Source organism: Theropithecus gelada, chromosome X (genome assembly GCF_003255815.1).
Source record: "Theropithecus gelada isolate Dixy chromosome X, Tgel_1.0, whole genome shotgun sequence".
Lineage (NCBI taxonomy): Eukaryota > Metazoa > Chordata > Mammalia > Primates > Cercopithecidae > Theropithecus > Theropithecus gelada.
Window position 1 is genome coordinate 82,632,281 of NC_037689.1, and position 15,858 is coordinate 82,648,138.

Consider the following 15,858-nt stretch of genomic DNA (forward strand, 5'->3'; position numbering starts at 1 on the left):
CCCCCCCCGCCCCCCCCGCCCGGGGGGGGAGGGAGGACTTTTCAAAAAAAAAAAAAAAAAAAAAAAAAAAAGCCCGGGCGCGGTGGCTCACTCCTGTAATCCCAGCACTTTGGGAGGCCAAGGCAGCAGATCACCTGAGGTCAGGAGTTCGAAACCAGCATGGCCAACATAGTGAAACCCTGTCTCTACTAAAAATACAAAAGTTAGCAGGGCCTGGTGGCAGGTGCCTGTAAGCCCAGCTATTTGGGAGGTTGAGGCAGGAGAATCGCTTGAACCTGGGAGGCGGAGGTTGCAGTGAGGTGAGATGGTGCCACTGCACTCCAGCATAGGTGACAAGAGCGAGACTTCATCTCAAAAAAACTTTTCTTTTTTTTTACTATTTTCACACTGGTTTGGAAGCACAAACCTGAGGTCATCTTCCCAGGTTCTACCCCATTCCCACTGAAAAGTTTCCCATTACTCTTAGGATAAAAACAAAACTTCTTTATTTTTTTAGAGACAGGGTCTCCCTATGTTGCCCAGACTGGTCTCAAACTTCTGGGCTCATGTGATCCTCCCACCTCAGGCTCCCAAAATGCTGGGATTACCAGCATGAGCCACCGGGCCAGCCTGACAAAACTTCTCAACAGGGCCTACAATGCCCAGGGGCATGGTTTTGCCCCCTTCCTACTGCATATATATGCATCTTTCTGGCCTTAAAGAGAGTCCTTCTCCAGTCCAAGGCTAATCCCTCTATTTGTATGACCCTGAACAAGTTCCCTCATTTGTAAAATGGGAATAATACCTATCTCATAGATGGTTCAGGATTAAATGAGGTCAGGTACTCTCTGCGGAGAGGTTGGCACAATGAATGATAGCTATTATTTAATCAAATCAAGCTCCTAGAAACTGTTGCTACTTCTTCTCATTCAATTATTCAACCTACTTGCCATCTGATTTCAGCACTGTTTTCACCAGGCTCACCAAATGCCAAATCCAAATGACAAATTTCAGTCCTTACCTGACTGACCTTTCTGCAAGTACTGGACACTGCTGACCACTCCATCCTTTGAAACTCTCCTTCTTTGACTTCCCTCCAATCAGTATATCCTGGTTTCTGCATATTTTTCTGGACAGTGTTTCAAAGCATCTTTTGAGGTTCTTTTATTGCTTGCCTTTTCACACTTAAAAAAATGTTTTAACTTTACAGAAATAATACATGTATATTTGTATGTCAATGACAGTTACTCAGCAAGGGCTTCCCTGACCATTATATTAGCACCCTTGATTGGGTGCAGTGGCTCACGCCAGTAATCCCAGCACTTCGGGAGGTTAAGGCAGGAGGGACTGCTCGTGTCCAGGAGTTCAAGACCAGCCTAGGCAACATAGCGAGACTCTGTCTCTTCAAAAAATACAAAAAAAATTAGCCGAGTGTGGTGGCACGTGACTGTAGTCCCAGCTATTCAGGAGGCTGAGGTGGGAGGATCACGTGAGCCTAGGAGGTTGAGGCTGCAGCAAGCTGTGATAGTGCCACTGCACTCAGCCTGGGTGACAGAGTGAGACTGTCTCAAAAAACAAAACAAAACAAAACAAAAAACTAGCAACCTCACCCACACCCTCTCATATCAATTTTCTTTTCTTTTTTTTTTTTTTTTTTTTGAGACAGAGTCTCGCTCTGTCACCCAGGCTGGAAGTGCAGTGGCCGGATCTCAGCTCACTACAAGCTCCGCCTCCCGGGTTCACGCCATTCTCCTGCCTCAGCCTCCCGAGTAGCTGGGACTACAGGCGCCCGCCACCTCGCCCGGCTAGTTTTTTGTATTTTATAGTAGAGACGGGGTTTCACCGGGTTAGCCAGGATGGTCTCGATCTCATGACCTTGTGATCCACCCGTCTCGGCCTCCCAAAGTGCTGGGATTACAGGCTTGAGCCACCGCGCCCGGCCCAATTTTATTTTCTTAATAGTGCTTCTCACTCTTATTTGTTATTGTCTCCTTCCTTCACTAAATTCTAAGCACTTTGAGGGAAGGGGCTGTTTTACTCATTGCTGTATCTAAAACAAGCTTGTCCAACCTGTGGCCCACAGGCCACATGCGGCCCAGGATGGCTTTGAATGCGGCTCAACGCAAATTCATAAACTTTCTTAAAACATTATGAGGACCAAGAAGCAGGTTCTCTGCTCCTTCTGGGATCTCCACCTGGTTCAGCCCGCCTGCTTCCACTCCTGCCTCCACCATCTCCATCACAAGTCCTACAAGGTGTCCACCTCTGGCCCCCGAGGCTTCAGCAGCCACTCCTACATGAGCGGGCCCGGTGCCTGCATCAGCTCCTTGAGCTTCTCCAGAGTGGGCAGCCGCAGCTTCCAGGATGGCCTGGGCAGAGGCTATGGTGGGGCCAGCGGCATGGAGGCATCACCGCCGTCATGGTCAACCAGAGCCTGCTGAGCCCCCTTAACCTGGTGGTGGACCTCAACATCCAGGCCGTGAGCACCCAGGAGGAGCAGATCAAGACCTTCAACAACAAGTTTGCCTCCTTCATAGACAAGGTACAGTACCTGAAGCAGCAGAAGATGCTGGAGACCAAGTGGAGCCTCCTGGTGCAGCATAAGATGGCTCGGAGCAATATGGACAACATGTTGGAGAACTACATCAACAACCTGAGGCGGCAGCTGGAGACTCTGGGCCAGGAGAAGCTGAAGCTAGAGGCAGAGCTTTGCAACATGCAGGGGCTGGTGGAGGACTTCAAGAACAACTATGAGGATGAGCTCAATACGGGTACTTACAGAGATGGAGAATGAATTTGTCCTCATCAAGAAGGATGTGGATGAAACTTATATGAACAAGGTAGAGCTAGAGTCTCGCCTGGAAGGGCTGACTGACGAGATCAACTTCCTCAGGCAGCTCTATGAAGAGGAGATCCAGGAGCTGCAGTCCCAGATCTCGGACACATCTGTGGTGCTGTCCATGTACAACAGCCACTCCCTGGACATGGACAGCATCATTGCTGAGGTCAAGGCACATTATGAGGAGACTGCCAACCGCAGCCAGGCTGAGGCTGAGAGCATGTACCAGATCAAGTATGAGGAGCTGCAGATGCTGGCTGGGAAGCACAGGGATGACCTGCGGTGTCCAAAGACCGAGAACTCTGAGACGAACTGGAACATCAGCCAGTTCCGGGCTGAGATTGAGGGTCTTTTTTGTTTTTTTTGTTTTTTTTTGAGACGGAGTCTCCCTCTGTCGCCCAGGCTGGAGTGCAGTGGCCGGATCTCAGCTCACTGCAAGCTCCGCCTCCCGGGTTCACGCCATTCTCCTGCCTCAGCCTCCCGAGTAGCTGGGACTACAGACGCCCGCCACCTCGCCCGGCTAGTTTTTTGTATTTTTTAGTAGAGACGGAGTTTCACCGTGTTAGCCAGGATGGTCTCGATCTCCTGACCTCGTGATCCGCCCGTCTCGGCCTCCCAAAGTGCTGGGATTACAGGCTTGAGCCACCGCGCCTGGCCGAGATTGAGGGTCTTAAAGGTCAGAGGGCTTCCCTGGAGGCCGCCATCGCAGATGCTGAGCAGCCGGGGGAGCTGGCCGTTAAGGATGCCAACGCCAAGCTGTTCGAGCTGGAGGCAGCCCTGCAGCAGGCCAAACAGGACCTGGTGTGGCAGCTGTGTGAGTACCCAGAGCTGATGAATGTCAAGCTGGCCCTGGACATCGAGATCGCCACCTACAGGAAGCTGCTGGAGGGCGAGGAGAGCCGGCTAGAGTCTGGGATGCAGAACATGAGTATCCATATGAAGACCACCAGCGGCTATGCAGGTGGTCTGAGCTTGGCCTCTGGGGGCCTCACAAGACTCAGCCTCGGCTACGGCACGGGCTCCAGCTCCTTCAGCTGCACCAGCTCCATCAGGGCCATGGTTGTGAAGAAGATCGAGACCCGCGATGGGAAGCTGGTGTCTGAGTCCTCTGATGTCCTGCCCAAGTGAACAGCTGCAGCAGCCCCTCCCAGCCTGCCCCTCCTGTGGCTTCCCTAGAGCCCAGGAGGGAGGCCACTGTGCAGGGGAGCACAGGGAACAGGAGACCCACCTGAGGCTCAGCCCCAGCCCTCAGTCCACCTGCGGGGGAGTTTACTGCCTGGGGACCCCCCTTGTCCATGCCTCCAGCTGCAAAACAATTCAACTGCCTTTTTTTTGGTCCAAAATAAAACCTCAGCTAGCTCTGCAAAAAAAAAAAAAAAAAAAAAAGATTTATGCGGCCTTTTTATTAAAAAGCTCATCAGCTATCGTTAGTGTATTTTATGCGTGGCCCAAGACAATTCTTCTTCCAATGTGGCCCAGGGAAGCCAAAAGACTGGACACTTCTGATCTAGAATAATGCCTGGTATCCATTAGACTCAATGAATATTGACTGACTGAAATAATCCACATCTAATCAGTCATCAAATTTTATATAGATTCTACCTCCTAAATTCTCTCAAATCTCTGACCACTGTTCCTGCCTTACAGCTGATTTGTCTCACCTAATGACTGCCATAACAATTTCCAGTCCTGCTCTTTACCATCCACATTCTGAATTGCTGCTGAAATGATTCCAGTCCTTCAACAGATCCCCACTGCCTTTAGGATAAAGTCCAAATTCTTTAGCAAAGCATACAGAGCTCTCCAGATCTGGACACTGGCTAATTCCTTAGTTTCAGTTCTTGCCAGCCCTTCCATGTGCACCATGCTGTAACCATTCCTAATTCTTTAGTCACATGTTCCTTGCACATGCTATTTTTTCTGCCTGGAATGATAACCATTCCCTACCCCCATTGCTTGCTTTGCCTAATTCAAGCTAGTAATCTCTGGAAAGGTTTCCCTTAGATCCAGAGTTGGGGTTACTCTGTACCTTCAAAGTACACCATATGTATTTTATCATTTCACTTATCACACTCTTGCATGGACTTGTCTAACACTAGACCATGAGCGGTATTCACAGCACCTAGCACAGTGCTTGGTATAGAATAGTCAAGAGAGCGTTACTGAAATGAAATGAAATTCACCATCTATTCCTTATAACCAGGTCTTCACCCCAGACTGCTTTACTATCTGTGCTTCTACACACTGACCAGTTGTGTTGCTAAGTACCTTTAAAGGAAAAACAGGCCGGGCACGGTGGCTCATGCCTGTAATCCCAGAACTTTGGAAGGCCGAGACAGGTGGATCATGAGGTCAGAAGATCAGGACCATCCTGGCTAAGACGGTGAAACCCCGTCTCTACCAAAAATACAAAATATTAGCCAGGCATGGTGGCACACGTCTGTAATCCTAGCTACTCGGGAGGCTGAGGCAGAAGAATCACTTGAACCTGGGAGGCGGAGGCTGCAGTGAGCCGAGATCGCATCACTACACTCCAGCTTGGGCAAAAGAGTGAGACTCCGTCTCAAAAAAATAGAAATAAAAATAAAGGAAAAAAAATCACACCACAATAAGTGGGTACCATTTTAAATTAAGTCTTCAACCTTGCTTGTACATTAAGCATCCAGTAATCCTTTCATGGATCCCTAGTCAGCTCCAGCTCCCATTTTCATCGGTGACTATTATAAGATTAAAAACAGGCCAGGCGTGGGGGCTCAAGCCTGTAATCCCAGCACTTTGGGAGGCCGAGACGGGCGGATCATGAGGTCAGGAGATCGAGACCATCCTGGCTAACACGGTGAAACCCCGTCTCTACTAAAAAATACAAAAAAAAACCTAGCCGAGCGAGGTGGCGGGCACCTGTAGTCCCAGCTACTCGAGAGGCTGAGGCAGGAGAATGGCGTAAACCCGGGAGGCGGAGCTTGCAGTGAGCTGAGATCCGGCCACTGCACCCCAGCCTGGGCAACAGAGCGAGACTGCGTCTCAAAAAAAATAAAATAAAATAAAATAAGATTAAAAACAAAAATGCTTAGACTTATTTTTATTTTTTTTTTTTTGAGACGGAGTCTCGCTTTGTAGCCCAGGCTGGAGTGCAGTGGCCGGATCTCAGCTCACTGCAAGCTCCGCCTCCCGGGTTTACTCCATTCTCCTGCCTCAGCCTCCCGAGTAGCTGGGACTACAGGCGCCCGCCACCTCGCCCAGCTAGTTTTTTTTTTTATGTATTTTTAGTAGAGACGGGGTTTCACCGTGTTCGCCAGGATGGTCTCGATCTCCTGACCTTGTGATCCGCCCGTCTCGGCCTCCCAAAGTGCTGGGATTACAGGCTTGAGCCACCGCGCCCGGCCTAGACTTATTTTTTTTGAGATGGAGTCTTGCTCTGTCACCTAGGCTGGAGAGCAGTGGCACGATCCTGGCTCACTGCAACCTCCGCCTTCCAGGTTCAAGCAGTTCTCCTGCCTCAGCCTCTGGAGTAGTTGGGATTACAGGCACGCGCCACCATGCCTAATTTTTTTTTGTAGTAGAGATGGGGTTTCACCACGTTGGTCAGGCTGGTCTCAAACTCCTGACCTCAAGTGACCCACCCGCGTTGGCCTTCCAAAGTGCTGGGATTACAGATGTGAGCCACCGCACCCAGCCAATTTTCCTTTAACAGCTGCATACTTTTTCACTGAATGGATATACCATAACTCAATCTCTCTGCTACTGGACATTTAGCTTGTTTCCAGTTTCTCATTATCCCCCACAGTAGGATAGTATCCAAGCCCTCATTCCCATTTTCACTTTTGTCACAAGGATGATCTTACAGTTTCACAGAGGAAGCTGAAGCTATGAAGCATGAACTCCTCAATTTCCCATCTCCCTATCTACACAATGATAGATAATTACATCCATTCTTTTGTCTCTCTCAGGGGAAGATCTCTCTCCTCTAAGTCAGTATCTCTACCTGTTAGCTAACATCTTCTCCTGTTTTCACAGGTCCTTCCAACAATTATCCTCTCTTGCTTTCTTTCCCTAAGCCTACAGAGGTATACATATTTGTCTTCCATCTTAAGACTGTGCGTCTCCCTAGCTTCTTGAAAGAGTAGTCTATTATCTTTATCATCACTTCCTCATCTCCCATTTGTTCCTTGCTCCACTGCTGGTGAGATTACAATCTCACTACTCTGTTAAAACTGCTTTTGATCGCTCAGGTCACCAGGGACCTGCTAGTTGCCAAATCCAAATGCTCTCTCTTGGGTCTGACTTTACTTTTCTGTGGTAAATATGTTGTCTTTTTCTCTTCCTTAAATCCCTTCCTTGGCTTGAGAAATACTACTCTTCAGGTTTTCTATTTCTCACCACCCCTAAATACTGGTCTTCACCAGGAGTCTATCCTCTGTACTCTTTGACTCTACACATTTCCTGGGTGATCTCACCTACTTCCAAGATTGTACAAATCCTAAACTTTATACATACCATACTTCAAACTTACATGCTTCAAAACTAAGCTTAGCTGTTTCCCCCTACCTTCCACTCTCAACCTGTTCAGTAAATGGCATCACCATTTATCCAGTCACCCAGATCAGAAACCTAGGTTCCACTCCCTTACTTTCCATTATCCAATCAGTCACCAAGACATACCACTCATTCCATCCCTGCTGTCAATGCCTTAGTCAGTTTAGGTCTCCAGCATCTCTTATCTGGCATCACCCCTTCTCCACTCTATTTTCATACTGCTGCCAGAGTGATTGCTTTAAAATGAGCATTTCATCCTGAGCTTGTTATCACTATACTACATAGGTTCCCTACATTCCAGCCGTCTATAACTATATGTAGTTCTATGAACACGTTGCTTCATGCTCCTAAGCATTCTGTTCCCTCTGCTTAGAATGCCCTCCCATCCCACCCCTATGACCATCTAGTAAATTCCTTTCCACTCTTCATGATTTTTTTAAGGGTCTCCTCTGCGAAGCATTCTTGTTCATACTTCGTAAAGAGTCAAGAACTTTTTCCTTTCACCACGGATTCTTGTAAATATTTATTGCAATGATCACTTTTTATTAAACTTTTTTATTTATATATCTACCTCTCATTCTAGACCTTAAGTTCCTTGCAATCGGGGAGTATATCTTACTTCTCTATCAGCATCTGGCAGGCTGCTTATAAAAACAGGTGGTTTGGCCAGGCACAGTGGCTCATGCCTGTAATCCCAGCACTTTGGGAGGGCAAGGTAGGTGGATTGCTTGAGGTCAAGAGCTCTAGACCAGCCTGGCCAACATGGCAAAACCCCATCTTGGCTGGGTGCGGTGGCTCACACCTGTAATCCCAGCACTTTGAGAGGCCGAGGCAGGCGGATCCCCTGAGGTCAGGAGTTCGAAACCAGCCTGGCCAACATGGTGAAACTCTGTCTCTACTAAAAATACAAAAATTAGCTGGGCATGGTGGCAGGCATCTGTAATCCCTTATAACCAGGTCTTCACCCCAGACTGCTTTACTATCTGTGCTTCTACACACTGACCAGTTGTGTTGCTAAGTACCTTTAAAGGAAAAACAGGCCGGGCACGGTGGCTCATGCCTGTAATCCCATGGGCATGATATACTTCCTGCCCATCTTTCAGTCTCATCTCTAGCCATTCCAGCATTAAAGGACTGGAATAGCTACTGAGGAGGCTGAGGACAAGAATCGCTTGAACCCGGGAGGCGGAGGTTGCAGTGAGCTGAGACTGCACCACTGCACTCCAGCCTACAAAAATTAGCCTGGTGTGGTGATGCGTGCCTGTAATCCCAGTTACTCAGGAGGCTGAAGCAAGAAAATCGCTTGAACCCAGGAGGTGGAGGCTGCAGTGAGCCGAGATCACACCACTGCATTCCAGCCTGGGCAACAGAGGGAGACTCCATCTAAAAAAAACAAAACAAAAAAAGGTGGCATGATAAATGTTGAAATGAACCAACGAATACCATGTACTCACCCAATCCTCCCAACCAAAATTCTGGAAGCCACCTTCCATTCCTCCTTCTCTACCCCCAAATGCCAAGTCCTACTCCCTGAAGATCTCTCAAATCCCCTTCCTCCATATTCCAATGCCATAGCACCAGTTTGGGCTCCATTCTCTCTTACTTGAACTAGATCCATCCAAACCATTCTCCACACTACTGCTGGAATTTTTAAAAAATTTTATTACAAAAATACACACTTGTAAAAAAATTCAAACAATACAGAAATAAAAGCACAATATCCCACCCAGCATACATAACAAACACAGAAGCCCCCTCCCCTCCAATCCCATTCCTGGGGGTCATCATCGTGAACAGTTAGCATATATCCTTTCAGACTTTTACCTTTGCATACACAAGTATATATATAAACACATATAAATAAACACACATGGTTCTGTCTTTTACAAAAAATGGGATCACATATATCTGTTACATGATTCTTCAATTTCTTTCTTCATTCATTCATTACACAGATTTCTAAAACACAAACCTGATTATATCACTCCTTTAAGAGCTTATTTCCCATAATATAAAAATCATACACATTAACATCAAACACAAAGCTTGTGATGATATACTTCCTGCCCATCTTTCAGTCTCATCTCTAGCCATTCCAGCATTAAAGGACTGGAATATGAACTACCTTAAATCCTTCCTGGAACAAGGCAGGTACAAACAAACAAACAAACAAACTAGGAACACACTCTGCCATTTCTAGACTGTGGCCCTTCCCATTCATGTTACACTTTGCCTGGACTTTTCCATCTGGCAAGCTTCTACTAATTCTAAAACAATCAGCTTAAAAATTACCTCTAGGAAGACTTCCCTGACTTTTCAGACATGATTACTCCTCTATTTCCCCTATACTTTATAACTAGCTTCTTAATTGCACTTATCTCACAGTACTATGATGATTTATTAACATGTTTTGAATTCCACTTCCCCTCCCCCAACTTGATGGTGAGCTCTTTGGGTAAAAGGGATTTGTCTTATTTACCTTTGCATCCCAAGGATCTGATAGAGTGCTTATCATGAAAAGCAGATGCTCAGTAACATATCTGTTGAGGAGTTTATGATTCTAGGAACATTTACTGAGTACCTACTATGCACAGAACCATATCCTAAGCATGAAAAGAAACAGAAGACACAGTCTTTGTCCTAAGAAACTTACCATTTTCCTACCATTTCCCCTGGTGGGGAGGGACAGAAAACATTTAGGTGGCAACATTATCATTTCTGACATACAGGCTGTTTCAAAATTTACGGTAATTTGCCTCAAATCCATTTAGGAACTAGGCATTGCATAATTAAATAAATAAAATAATGGGCGGTTTGTCTCATAGGTTAAGTGTAGCACAGAGTCCACTAGAACCCAATTCTCTGTCCCAGCAGGAGGGCTTTCATCTGTTCCAGCCTGTAAATTAGAAAACTGAGATGATACCATGCTTGGAAATTTTCTTTTTCTTTTTTTTTTTTTTTTTGAGATGGAATCTCACTCTTTCGCCCAGGCTGGAGTGCAGTGGTGGGATCTCCACTCACTGCAAACTCTGCCTCCCGGGTTCAAGCGATTCTCCTGCCTCAGCCTCCCAAGTAGCTGGGATTACAGGTGCCCGCCACCACGCCTGGCTAATTTTTGTATTTTTAGTAGAGATGAGGTTTCGCCATGTTGGCCAACCTGGTCTCGAACTTCTGACCTCAGGTGATCCGCCTGCCTCGGCCTCCCAGAGTGCTGAGATTACAGGTGTGAGCCACCACGCCCGGCCGGAAATTTCCTAATACATCAAGAGGACATAAAGTTACTAGTTCTTTCATAATTTCCCCTCCTTCCCCGGGGAAAAATTATACCAAAAGCAATACATGGAGTTAAAGGAGGACACGGGAAAATAAGCTTGCTCTTTTTGGTAGTGGTAGGGGAAAGGGGGTTGCTTTGTTTTAAATCAAAGGGTGACACTGCCCCAGGAAGATTAGGAGAGGTGATTTACTATCATTTACTTACTACTTTTAAAAAGGCTAAGGTGTTAGTTAATTTCATGATTTCAGGATCAGATACTGTACAAATATGAACAAATTGGGGAAAGGTGAACCACCTAGGCTGGAGAACAGGGAAGGCTGACCAAGGAGGCCCAAAGGAAGCCTCATTCATCAGAGTCCAAGTCACTGTCCCCAGCAATGGAGTGGAAATCCTCACTGTCCTCCTCGTCCTCTGACAGGTGGACCTGGCTTAGTACGCTCGGCCCAGAGCGCTGCTCTTCCTCCTCCTCATCTTCTTCCTCCTCTGATACCTCATACCCACCGATGCTGCTGAAGCTTGTGTCTTGGGTGTTCGACTTGGGATCAGGCTCCTCATAGCTCCCATAACTGAGAAGAGAAACATGTCATCTCTCAAGCTCGGACACCATCCTCTAGCTGACCATTCCCATTCTCAGTGCCACCAAAGGATAAGCCCATCTCACCTCCCCTGGACACTAAAGTGACTGGTTCTGAACTATTCTATATGCCCCTGAGAGAAAAATGATCCTGTTCAAAAACATCAACTTGCCAACTTCATATACACAAGAACCTGAATGGAAGAAACTCCCTTACACCTGAACAACACACTGCCATCTTACATGACCATAAATGCTCTGACAGCCTCATGGTTTCATCTACCACTTACAGTATCCAATTAGTCAATAGTCCTGAAGATTCTCTCTTCAATATATCTTGTCTCTATCCCCTCCTTTCCATCCCTACTCTGCCTGCCTTGGCTTAGTCCTTTGTTATCTCTGGCCTGCACTACTGAAGTAAGTCGTCATGTCTCCAGTCTTGCTCTCCTCCAATTACTTCTTCACACTTCTGCCAGAGTGCTCTTTATTTTTTTGTTTGTTTGTTTATTCTTAATTTTACTTGAAAAAAAAAAAAAATCACACAAGTAATGCACGTTCACTGGTTAAAAAAATTAGAACATACACCAGAAAAAATTTTTTAAAAATCATCAATAACTCCATCATCCGAGATAATCTTTTGGTATATTACCAGAATTTTCTGTGCACTTTAGATGCTTAAACATTTTTGTTTAATTTACAAAATTGCGATACTCTACATACTCTCCAGGAATCTGCCTTCTTCACCAATGATTATAACGAACATCTTCCCGTGTCAATAAACATACGTCTATAGCATAATTTTAATAGCTACATGGTATTCTGCCATATGGCTGTAACATGACTTAACAGTCTCTCACTAGGACATTGAAGCTGTCTCCAATTATTCCACTATTAGGAACAATGCTGTCATAAAACATCCTTACACAAACATCTTGATGGTGTGTTAATTATTCCCACAAAATAATTTCCTAGATGTGGATTTTTTGGGCCAAAGGGGATGCACATTTTTAAATGTTTTTATTTATGATGATAAATTGCTAAGCCTCTCTCCAAACCACCCCATTTTTATCAATCAACATTACCACCAGTTGTTTGAGAATGTCTTTTTCCTCATAATCTTTCCAAACACTAGGCATTATCATTCATTTTAATCACCAATATGATAGGTAAAAAATTGCACTTCGTGGTTTTACTGCATTTCTTTATTAGGGGAGTTATTATTATTATTATTTTGAGACTGAGTCTCGCTCTGTCACCAGGCTGGAGTACAGTGGCACGATCTCGGCTCACTGCAACCTCTGCCTCCTGGGTTCAAGTGATTCTCCTGCCTCAGCCTCCCCAGTAGCTGGGACTACAGGTGTGACCAGGTTCAGCTAATTTTTGTATTTTTAGTAGAGAGAGGGTTTCATCACGTTGGCCAGGATGGTCTCGATCTCTTGACCTTGTGATCCGCCTGCCTCGGCCTCCCAAAGTGCTGGGATTATAGGCATGAGCCACTGCGCCTGGCTGGAAGTTATTTTTTCATATGATATATTGGTCATTTACATTTCTTTTCTAAATTAGTTCATGCCTTTGCCCATTTTTCTTTTGGGGCACAGGACAATCTTTCTAAAATGTAAATCTGGTCATACTATTCTCATTCAATGACTGCCCAGAACTTTCAGGCCCTTCATGATTTGGTATTTACCTACCTCTTTAAATCATTTCTATCACATGAATTATAGATCTTACATGGATCAATCAAAAAATCTTCAGTCACACTGAGCTACGTGTGGTCTCTAAAAGTGTTTCATGCCTGTGTCTTCATATAGGCTCTTCCTAGTCTCTGGAATGCCCATTGCTTTCTCATTCGTTTAGCTAATTCCTATTCATATTTGGCTCAATTTCCTTCTCTAGCCAGCTCTCCTCCCTCCCCACCTCTACCCAAGTTCTAGAAGAACCCTGCGGTTGCCTAGCATAGCACTTTTCATATTACACTGTGATTGCCTGTTTTAGGTTTCCTACTAGACTCATCTCCTTGAAGGAAGGGACCATATCTTAGTTTGTTTTTGTACTTATGATAAATATTTGCTGAAATAAAAAAATTTAATTTATTTACAATGTTATTTGCATATTAGCTGCTTGCTGGTTAGATGTATCATAGGTACATTAAATCCAACATGTCCAAAGCCAAATCCAAATCCATTTTTTCCTCCTTTCCTGCCCCATCTAACACGTATTCTTCCTCTTTACCAGAGACATCTCCATTCATTATTCATCTAACCTCCTTACCTCTTTATGTCCCTTTATTTTCCCCACTCCTGACAAGTCCCTGTTGATATCATCATCTGTCCCACATTGTCCTAAGTTATACAAATTTGATGTCACTTCCTTTTCCTTAAACTGATGACTCCTATTACCCACAGGTTAAGGTCCAAATGTCTTAGCATGCCTTGTAAAGTCCTTCACAATATAATTCCCCTTGCTACACTTCTGGAGCCTCAACTCCCCAACAAATTCCATTTGCTCTGGAACACACTGTTCCACCTATAAAGATCTCCCCACCCCCTGCCATACTACCTACTTACTAAACTCCTATTAATCTTTTTTTTTTTTTTTTTTTTTTGAGGCAGAGTCTCACTCTCTTGCCCAGGCTGGAGTGCAGTGGCCAGATCTCAGCTCACTGCAAGCTCCGCCTCCCGGGTTTACGCCATTCTCCTGCCTCGGCCTCCCAAGTAGCTGGGACTACAGGCGCCCGCCACCTCGCCCGGCTGGTTTTTTGTATTTTTTTAGTAGAGACGGGGTTTCACCGTGTTAGCCAGGATGGTCTCGATCTCCTGACCTCGTGATCCGCCCGTCTCGGCCTCCCAAAGTGCTGGGATTACAGGCTTGAGCCACCGCGCCCGGCTTCCTATTAATCTTTTAAGGCCCAATTCAAATGTTCCCTTGTCTGTGAAACTTTCCCTGATAACTCCAAGCAGAGTGAGACACTCCCTTCTCAGTGGTGCCTTGGCACTTTGTCTTACTTATGCTATAGCACTTATCACATTGTATTTATAATGATTTGTTTGTGTCAGTCTCTTCCACTAGGCTGTGAGCTCCTCAAGGGCAGGGTATGTTTTGCTCCTCTGTGTATCCCCAGGACCTAGCACAGTGCATGGCCCTAGTAGGTGCCCAGGAAATGTTTGATGGATGAAAAGTAATCTGATGCTGGGCCCCTCGACATCATAGCTAGGCACTGATGCCACAGCCCTGTAGCATGTTGCTGCCGATTACCTGATGTTGCTATCCTCCAAACCATGGGAAGCCTCCCCACCGTCTCCCTCATAGGACATCATGCTTTCTTCATTTTCCATGTCCATCCTTGTGTTCTCCTGAAGCATGCGGGGTTGTTTGGGTCTTATTCCACCAGATCCCACATCAGAGTCACTTCCACTTTCACTCAGCTGGATAGCTGTAAAAAGAGACAGATTCTGGTTCATCAAGAGTTAAGCCTGACAGATTTAACTTGATCTTTGGCTTGATCTTCCCAAACTAGTAACACTCACACATCTACACAGGCATCTTGCCTATACTCCTCTCCTCAGATGCCTTTCTTATAACTGCCTAGGGTCAACAGTAGTAGCAAGGTTTGTAGTTTAGAATCTGAATCCAAATAACAATTTCCTTTTCCATCTCATGCCAACCTATCTGTGTTTTTTCTACCATCTACTCCCATACTTTTCCTTGGCCATTGCCATTAATCCACAAAACATTAGTCCCCCAAACAGGATTTTTCTTAATTTTCCTTCCCTGTTGCCACATATAACACTTTATTATTCTGTTCTCATCTTTTTTTCTTTTTCTTTGGAGACAGTCTCACTATGTTGCCTAGGCTGTAGTGCAATGGTATGATCATGGCTCACTGCAGCCTTAAAGTCCTGCACTCAAGCGACCCTCCTGCCTCAGCCTCCTGAGTAACTGGGACTACAGGCACTTGCCACCACACCCAGCTAATTTTTATTTATTTACTTCTTGTAGAGATAGGGTATTGCTATGTTGCCTAGGCTGGTCTCAAACTCCTGGTCTCAAGTATTCCTCCTACCTTGGCTTCCCAAAGTGCTGGGATTACAGGCATGAGCCACTGTGCCCAGCCTTTGACAAGTATCCAAATCAAAGCTCTTACTTAGACACTGTCTTTTCCACTGTCGTATTTTGTACCTCCTGCTAATGAATATGATCATCCTATGCGTGAGTGCTCAGTACTCTCAGTTCTATTAATAGGAATTCAATAAGAGAGGCAGCTTCCAATAAAAGCATATGTGGCCAAGAGCGCCTATCCAGTCCAGTCCTGAGGGTGCTATAGTGAGTTATAAAGGAATAGAAGCAATGGTCGAGGCCTACCAGAGAATGGATTGTCTCCTTCTTCATCACTCCCAGCATCTTCCTCATCATCTTCTCCTTCAGACATAAGCAAATCCTCATACAGGACACTGGCTTGAGGCTGTTGTACAGTTCCTTCCTCTTCATCTGCAAGATCACCATCTCCATCTTCACCTTCCTGAATGAGACCAGTTGGGGGTCAAAGTCCTATCAACTGACCACGTAAGAGACCAGAAGCCACCACCAGACACAACCCCCCTCCCCACCCTGCCCATCCCTCCACTTGCTGCCTCACAAGAAGTTAAGTATTTTTGGTGG

General features: G+C 45.7%; 1 protein-coding gene and 1 pseudogene across 6 annotated transcripts in view; one reads left to right on the forward strand and one right to left on the reverse strand.

Moving 5' to 3' along the window:
* The window catches only part of LOC112615193, a 6,299-nt pseudogene extending 2,117 nt beyond the window's left edge, over positions 1-4,182 (forward strand). The window contains exons 2-3 of the transcript XR_003117300.1: positions 2,135-3,145; positions 3,454-4,182. The product of XR_003117300.1 is annotated as a keratin, type II cytoskeletal 8 pseudogene (transcript). The remainder of the gene's footprint in view (positions 1-2,134; positions 3,146-3,453) is intronic.
* The window catches only part of TAF1 (TATA-box binding protein associated factor 1), a 178,546-nt gene that overhangs the window by 69,786 nt on the left and 92,902 nt on the right, over positions 1-15,858 (reverse strand). For 4 of the 5 annotated variants that reach the window (XM_025372457.1, XM_025372456.1, XM_025372455.1 and 1 more), the window contains 3 exons: positions 15,562-15,718; positions 14,455-14,632; positions 8,994-11,191 (listed from right to left, as the gene is read on the reverse strand). In XM_025372457.1, coding sequence (XP_025228242.1) covers positions 10,969-11,191; positions 14,455-14,632; positions 15,562-15,718 — 558 coding nt within the window. In that variant the 3' untranslated portion in view covers positions 8,994-10,968. Of the gene's footprint in view, positions 1-8,993; positions 11,192-14,454; positions 14,633-15,561; positions 15,719-15,858 lie in introns of those variants that run through there. The other variant, XR_003117427.1, reaches the window with a different exon arrangement.